The sequence below is a fragment of the Lethenteron reissneri genome, chromosome 6 (genome assembly GCF_015708825.2).
Source record: "Lethenteron reissneri isolate LAM-NWPU_2019-01 chromosome 6, ASM1570882v1, whole genome shotgun sequence".
Classification (NCBI taxonomy): domain Eukaryota; kingdom Metazoa; phylum Chordata; class Hyperoartia; order Petromyzontiformes; family Petromyzontidae; genus Lethenteron; species Lethenteron reissneri.
Window position 1 is genome coordinate 5,751,535 of NC_083784.1, and position 8,519 is coordinate 5,760,053.

The following is an 8,519-nucleotide window of genomic DNA, read 5'->3' on the forward strand; positions in this document are numbered from 1 at the left end:
GCCTGCACCGCCACCTCGGCCAAGAATGATGTTTGGAGTTCTAAGATGATTTTGGTTTCACCAGGTGAGAACTCAAGAGACCCGGGATGAGTCTCATTTTCGAGCGTTACCTGTGGAAGTAGTCTGCCAGCGGGGGGGGGTGGGGGTGGGTGATGTTTGCTGCTATGTATAATTCCAGTTGAGATAATTTGTGGGTGATCATTGATTTTGCCATATTTGGATCCTGACGCCAGCATACAATGGCCTAGTCTTCCGAATGACGTCAACAGTAATACCCAGGGCAGCCGCTGGATTCGAACTGTGAACATCTGCAACAAGTAGCTAACGTGTTGCCACTCGGCCACGTCACTGCCTAAGGTAAGCAGGTTATCTTGGCCAATGCTGTTGATCCGAATTAAAGTTTGTTACTGTGTGAGTTGAGGTTGCAGTGTCGGTCTGAATGGATGTTGCTGTGTTGTTTCAGAGACTTCATGCCCAAGGGGGCGTCCATAAATCCAAGCCCATTCATCGTGCGGAAACCTGAAGAGACCAGCAAGAGCTCTCCTTCGCTGAGGTGTCCTGGTTTTTACGCTTAAAGGATGCGTTCACTGTGTACACACGTGACTTTTATGTATGTTGTGCGGTTATCAAATCAATCTCGATCAAAATGTTATCGTGGCCAAGCCATCGATTGCCAACACACCTTGGCAATGCTGTCAACCCTTCGCCGGATCCAGCAGCTGTTTGCACAGTAGACAATCGACCCTCAAGATGTGCCCTAAACATTATCCCACCATCTGTGCTGAGGCCTTACTCTTTGGTCTTTGAAATCGGCCCTCCCCATCCCGCACGTACCACACAGTGCAGCCCTTGTTCCTCATGACATCTACAAATCTTGGTCTGCCATGCGCTCATCCAGACTACTGTGTTGCATATCCTATCTTGCCATGATATGCAGTCCCTTGCATCCATCCCAGACACCTGTGCTCAAATGCCAAAGACTTTTTTTTTAGCTCCTTTCGGTCCAGGGGGCCCTGGTATGGAACAGCTTACGCAATTCTACGCAGTTCTATAATATTCTTGGTTCTTTCGGTAAAGTCACGTAGAAGAAAAATAATAAAATAATAAAAATAAAACATAATAAAATAATTCTCATGAGAGAACTCGTGAGAATTATTTTATTATGTTTTATTTTTATAATTTTCCTTTTACGTGACTTTACCGAAAGAACCAAGAAGATGAATCCCTGCAGTCACGAAAGCTTTAAATCGCAGTTCTATAAATTGCGTCGCGAGAATTTGTCCCAATTCCGATTCACTACGGGATTGACACGTGGGGATTGCTTAAATTTCCATGAAAACATAGGGGCGGTTACTTGCGTCCACACACACTATTGCGTCCACACGCACACGCACGTGCGTGCTCACAAAGACAAAGATCCCCCGTATAACCTCTACAGACTGTTGAGGTGAGTGCTGTTTGCGAGCACCTATGAAGGCTGGCATGGCGCACGAGGCAGTGGGTGATCACCACAACGCCCGACCGCCTTTGCCTAGTTTCGATGTTTTACACATCACATCGGATAGTTATTTGAGGCTGAGTGGACTGAGGGGAGACCCAGCACTGGTTCACATATTCCGTCACCGATGTTGGCCAGGAGTGGGAGTCGAACTCGGGTCGCCAAGTTCTTCGCTAATATAGCCTCCTACACGACCACTCTCCTAAATACACAAACACAATCACAAATACACACCCAGACACATGCACACATCCACACTCTTACACACTCAACGTACAACACACACAGGTGCACAATCACATACAAATACTCTCCCCGCACAGACACACACTGTCACAAACCGACAAAGGAAAAGATCCCCATATCGCCTTTAAACGGGCTGTTCATTAACACCTATTACGGTCGGGCATTGCACACAATAGATGCATTAAAAACCCACAAAAACACTTCTCTGCCACACTAGCACATGAACACATTCCTACGCACTCAATTGCACACACACATGCTCATACACTCGCACATATAAGCGCATGCAAAATCACATAATTAAAAAAAACATTAACATTTGTACAATGTACAACTTACCTCGGTAACAGACTGAAGCGGTGAAATCACGGTGGCCATATTGCACGGGGACTTGATGCGCCGATGTCGGCCATTTTACATCAGGGTCGCTTTTCCTTGCAGCTGATTGGGTGGCGTAGCGGGAGTGATGGCAACCCCTCGCCCCCCCGGCGACCGCTGGCGTGCATCCATCTTCGCACCTGATCGGAACGCGCACACAGACGCTCAACGTTTCGGGCGACGCAATTTCGCAGCCGACACAAAATCGCTGCCCGGTTGATCTTGTGCAGATTTTCTGTGCTCAGGCCCCTCAGCTCTGTGATCCATAGAGTAATACGGACCCATTTTCCTTACACTCGTTAACCGTGTTTCTCTGCTCTCTTCCAAAATGGTTTGCTTAGCCCATCAAAAACCTCCACCGCTAAAGCAACGTGCCTCTTTGACCTCTTCCTCACAACTTCCTGCATAATGAACATTGCTGCCTCAGTATACAAAGTCCCCCACCACCACCACCACTGTGGTTATGGATAAGAGAATTGTGCGTAGATGTTATGCTCGTCTTTTTAGTACAAAGCGTATTGTAAAAAAATATGCAATGGCTTACTTTAGTGATGTGTTGCCAATTCACCGACACCCTTCTAACTTGATCCCTGCTGGGGGGTGCTGGGGGGTGCTGACTGCCCGCCCCGCCCCTCCCTGCCCATGTGCTACGTAGCATTGCGAGCACCTGGCGATGTGCTTTGACAAACCACTCAGGCTAAAAGGGGGGGGGGGTGGTCCTCTGTTGGTCTGTGTCTGCAGTAAGGCACGTGAGGAAGGGCTGGGGGCGGTGCAGCGCAAGACGGTGGCGAGCGCTCCACCCCCGGCCCCCCTGGAGGACACTCCGTCCAGCAGCTCGGGGGACGACTCGGCATCGGACGCCGACGATGAAAACTCGGCGTCCGTGCGCGGCTCCCCGGCCCGTCCCAACCGGCATCCCGGAGAATGTGTGGATCCACGGCAGGTCAGAGTCGCCGTCCGCGTGGCCTCCTGTGTGGATCCAGGTCAGAGTCGCCGTTCCGTGTGGCCTCCTGTGTGGATCCACGGCAGGTCAGAGTCGCCATTCCGTGTGGCCTCCTGTGTGGATCCACGGCAGGTCAGAGTCGCCGTCCGCGTGGCCTCCTGTGTGGATCCACGGCAGGTCAGAGTCGCCGTCCGCGTGGCCTCCTGTGTGGATCCACAGCAGGTCAGAGTCGCCGTCCGCGCGGCCTCCTGTGTGGATCCACGGCAGGTCAGAGTCGCCGTCCGCGTGGCCTCCTGTGTGGATCCACGGCAGGTCAGAGTCGCCGTCCGCGTGGCCTCCTGTGTGGATCCACGGCAGGTCAGAGTCGCCGTCCGCGTGGCCTCCTGTGTGGATCCACGGCAGGTCAGAGTCGCCGTCCGCGTGGCCTCCTGTGTGGATCCACAGCAGGTCAGAGTCGCCGTCCGCGTGGCCTCCTGTGTGGATCCACGGCAGGTCAGAGTCGCCGTCCGCGTGGCCTCCTGTGTGGATCCACGGCAGGTCAGAGTCGCCGTCCGCGTGGCCTCCTGTGTGGATCCACGGCAGGTCAGAGTCGCCGTCCGCGTGGCCTCCTGTGTGGATCCACAGCAGGTCAGAGTCGCCGTCCGCGTGGCCTCCTGTGTGGATCCACGGCAGGTCGGAGTCGCCGTCCGCGTGGCCTCCTGTGTGGATCCACGGCAGGTCGGAGTCGCCGTCCGCGTGGCCTCCTGTGTGGATCCACGGCAGGTCGGAGTCGCCGTCCGCGTGGCCTCCTGTGTGGATCCACGGCAGGTCAGAGTCGCCGTCCGCGTGGCCTCCTGTGTGGATCCACGGCAGGTCGGAGTCGCCGTCCGCGTGGCCTCCTGTGTGGATCCACGGCAGGTCAGAGTCGCCGTCCGCGTGGCCTCCTGTGTGGATCCACGGCAGGTCAGAGTCGCCGTCCGCGTGGCCTCCTGTGTGGATCCACGGCAGGTCAGAGTCGCCGTCCGCGTGGCCTCCTGTGTGGATCCACAGCAGGTCAGAGTCGCCGTCCGCGTGGCCTCCTGTGTGGATCCACGGCAGGTCAGAGTCGCCGTCCGCGTGGCCTCCTGTGTGGATCCACGGCAGGTCAGAGTCGCCGTCCGCGTGGCCTCCTGTGTGGATCCACAGCAGGTCAGAGTCGCCGTCCGCGTGGCCTCCTGTGTGGATCCACGGCAGGTCAGAGTCGCCGTCCGCGTGGCCTCCTGTGTGGATCCACGGCAGGTCAGAGTCGCCGTCCGCGTGGCCTCCTGTGTGGATCCACAGCAGGTCAGAGTCGCCGTCCGTGTGGCCTCCTGTGTGGATCGTGTGGAGGGTGTCGGCGGGGAGGGTGCGACGGACGAGGAAGATTGAGGCATTTCGATTTAAAACTTTCGTGACTGCAGGGATTAATCTTCTTGGTTCTTTCGGTAAAGTCACGTAGAATGGAAATAATAAAATAATAAAAATAAAACATTATCAAATAATTCTCACGACGTTTCGGCCACAACGCAAGCAGCCGTCCTCAGGTGAAGAACAGGTCTGTCGGAAAGACAGAGTCTGAATGACTTCACCTGCTTGCGTTGTGGCCGAAACGTCGTGAGAATTATTTTATTATGTTTTATTTTTATTACTTTATTATTTCCATTCTACGTGACTTTACCGAAAGAACTAAAAAGAAGATTGAGGCACTCGCACGTCGGTGATTTGTGGCGTGCGTGGCCTGCGTAATGGATCGATTCCTGTCCTCTAGTGACTCGGGGAGAATGGTTCATGCTTTTGTGTTCGCCCGACTTGATCAGGCGACAGACAAAATTTGGCTGTCGCCTGATGAAGCTAGTTGCAATTACTGGCGAAACGTCGTATTTAGTTTGGAAATGTTGTGGCTTGGCTCTCCAACACACAGGTGTGCTGTACCTGTGACGAATTGGCATGTTCTGTTTACGTGACAACCCTCACTAGTTGGCTGTGTCGGGTGGTGGCGGGTTTTAACGACACATTTAGATATTTACACGATCTAACCCAAACAAACCTCTATTATGGATTTATTTCTATTTGTCCTGGAATTTAATAATATATCCCCCTGCTTCCCACATGTATCAATATCCATAATTGGAGTTGTGACCGCACATTACAATCGAAGCCCACAGGACCTTGGGCAACGGTTGGGCCCGTTCTAGCAGCCATCCTGCTCGTCTTTGGCTTCCTGCGCCTCTTGAATTATTATTAATTCTGAGAGTGGTTACAAATTCTACATTTTTATTACGGAAACATTGGGGAAAGATCAAAGGGTAGCAGGGCATGAGGACGAGATATGGCGTCCGTCGCAAATCAATCAAGCATCTGCAATAGCTTGGAGCTGTAGTTTTCAGATTCGCGTACAAATCCTGTGTTTGCAGCAGAGAGGTTCGTTAGCCTGGGTATTCAATTGAAAAAGTCATTGGCGAATGTGAATTGCAGCGATTGTCTTTGACTTTCCTAAGCAGGTGATATACCCTTCGGCGCAGAGTGTCTACGGAGTCGACATCACGAAGCAGCTCAGTCTGCAGGACCAAGAGCTGTATGCCAAGTGAGTTCACCACCTTATTGAATGACAACCAAGTTTCGCGACTTCACACGGAATTGACGTAAATCAGAGGTCGCAAACGGGTTTTGATTCCTTACCCGTACCCGTACCAGGCCGCACCAGGGTCGCAAACGGGTACCCGTACCCGATACCCGGCCGGGTACGGGTAGCCGGGTATCGGGTAGGGTACGGGTATTGGGTACCCGATTGCGACCTCTGGGATGAAGCCATGTTGCAGGCACGGGTGGGTTGATTCTAGGAACTTGAAGCATGAGAAGAGACAAGACGTTGGGAAATGAGTGACAAAGTTACTCACCAGTGACTCACGGTCTACCCGTACCCGTACCCGGCCGCACCAGGGTCACAATCGGCTACCCGATACCCGGCCGGGTACGGGTAGCCGGGTATCGGGTAGGGTACGGGTATCGGGTACCTGATTGCGACCTCTGACGTAAATGTCTAAAACGCGCAAGGCAACGGTACGCAAATTGTTAGCGCAGAGTCTGCTTGCTTTGCACGTTTTCATCACCGCTGTATGTTTCGTTGCAAGGTTTGTGAAGCTGGGCGTTGACCACAAGTCGACGGAGCCGAGCGTGCGTGTGGCCTCCATCCTGGATGTCTCTAAGCTGCTGTGAGTCCACCCACTCGGCACTCGTTTGCACCAGGCCCGCGTCACCCTCTGCGCTCGTACTTAATTCTTTGTATCGTAGAAGTTAACGCTGACGTAATTACCGCTTTGGGTTACAATAAAACATTCGGAGCGATGGTGACGGGACGTTATGCGTGTGTGTGGCACGCAGGACTCCGCTATCGGTCTTCCCTCCCGCGAGCGTGCGCCGCGTGTCTCCTCCGCGCGTCTCCGCGCCTGCGCTGGACGTGTACGAGGCGCACGTCCGTGCCGCGCGAGGCCACACGCTGGAGCCCCGCAGGCACGACCTGGTGCTGTACCGACAGCACGTGCGGAACCGCTACATGTGAAGCGTGCTCTACGTGCTGCCGCTACACGTGACACGCACTGCATGCAGCTGCTACGTGTGACGCACACTCTACATGCAGCTGCTACATGTGAAGTGCACTATACATGCAACTACTACACGTGACACGCACTCTACATACAACTACTACATGTGACACGCACGTGACATGCATTCTTCATGCAGCTGCTACATGTGACACGCGCATGACATGCATCCTTCACGCAGCTGCTACATGTGACGCACACTCTACATGCAGCCACTACATGTGACACGCACTCTGCATGCAACTGCTACATGTGATATGCACTCTTCACGCAGCCGCTTGATGTGACGTGCAGTCTACATGCAACCGCTACATGACACGCACTCCGCATGCAGGCGCTGCATGTGGTGTACATTGCACATGTCGCCACTGCATGTGACACACTTGACTTTGTTTTTTTGCACATCCTTTTGGCCGCACTGTCTCCTTGGAGTGTGTATGCATTTCCGCAGCATTGAATCAATACAGCACAGGTAAACTCTGGACCCGTTTCAGCATTCATTTTGTTTCTTAAGCAGGCAGGCTTAAACGAATACTGATAAAATTCCAGATCTTTCTAGGCAATGACCCTCTCTGTTGGATATGGGTCCTGAATGATTTAAAATGTCAATTGAACCGACAGCCAATCGGGGCGAGGCTGGAGCCAGGGCCAGTCATCTCACCGCCGTACAGAGGTCGCAACCGGGTACCCGATACTCGTACCCTACACGATACCCGGCTACCCGTACCTGGCCGGGTACAGGTAGCCGTTTGCGACCCTGGTGCGGCCGGGTACGGGTACGGGTAAGCCGCGAGTCACTGGTGAGTAGCCGTTTGTCACTCATTTCGGGTAGGGTACAGGTACGGGTAGGGAACGGCTACCCGTACCCAGCCGGGTACGGGTACGGGTACCCATTTGCGACCCTGGTGCGGCCGGGTACGGGTACGGGTAAGGAATCAAAACCCGTTTGCGACCTCTGCCGTCGTATGACATGCCACATGAGGATAACATCGTGTTTCATGAGTGTCGCGAACACGTTTCTTGTCACGCAAGGTACACGGCATTGCGAACCCACCCGCCCCCATTGTCGTGATTGGTTACAGCAGGTTTGATGTGTATTCTTAGGTTTTTTTCGGTAAAGTCACGTAGGTAAAAAAATTCAAATTAATGTGGCGGTGCTGGAAGGGAGTTGCTTCTATGGCTTTGCTGCCCAGTTTTTATAAAGCTTTGTGTTTTTTCCCCGTTCACTAGTTTTGGAGAATTATGCTTTTGGGTCGAGTTGTGAATGTCTTGTGCAAGATGTGTCTGGGAGTGTGGGGGGAGCGTCGGAGATTCCATTGCACCACAACTTTGCATCTCCCTTTGACCCCCCCCCCCTATGCAATTTATACCGCGCAAGTGAAGCACGCATCCAAGACACAAGAGGTTCAGCTCTTTAAACTCATGACGGAGAGACGAGTTCCAGCGCCGTACATATATCTGAGGGATGTTCCTAACCGGACGGTGTAAGGCGCAACTCCAATGCATTTTATCACTTCAGAAGCGTACAACGTAGAAACGAGTGCCATACGATGTATGAAAGGTCTCGACGAGACTAATCTAACAGTGTATTGCAATTGTTTGTCAGTCTTGAACTTTGTCCGTTGAAAACGTCCGGTGCCGGTAAGTAAAAAAAAAAAACACGAAGCTTTGTGGGTGGATTTGCACTGCAAATCTTTATTTCTTCACGGATTTTCAAACAACAAAGTACTGCGGCGAAGTCCCAAGCTGGCCTACGCATTTACACCATTGAAGGTTTGGTGAAAATCGGTGCAGAAATAGTGCAACGCACTGCGTTTCCTTAGAGTGCGCTTCAAATCCGCAAAAAAACAGCCCG

The 8,519-nt window shown here is 52.8% G+C and overlaps 1 protein-coding gene across 3 annotated transcripts in view; it reads left to right on the plus strand.

Annotated features, from left to right (window-relative positions):
* The window catches only part of FIG4 (FIG4 phosphoinositide 5-phosphatase), a 32,194-nt gene extending 24,304 nt beyond the window's left edge, over positions 1-7,890 (plus strand). For 2 of the 3 annotated variants that reach the window (XM_061571056.1, XM_061571061.1), the window contains exons 20-24: positions 464-553; positions 2,864-3,065; positions 5,564-5,646; positions 6,194-6,274; positions 6,444-7,890. In XM_061571056.1, the coding sequence (XP_061427040.1) occupies positions 464-553; positions 2,864-3,065; positions 5,564-5,646; positions 6,194-6,274; positions 6,444-6,621 (634 nt within the window). In that variant the 3' untranslated portion in view covers positions 6,622-7,890. The remainder of the gene's footprint in view (positions 1-463; positions 554-2,863; positions 3,066-5,563; positions 5,647-6,193; positions 6,275-6,443) is intronic. The other variant, XM_061571062.1, reaches the window with a different exon arrangement.
* Positions 7,891-8,519: the final 629 nt, after the last annotated feature.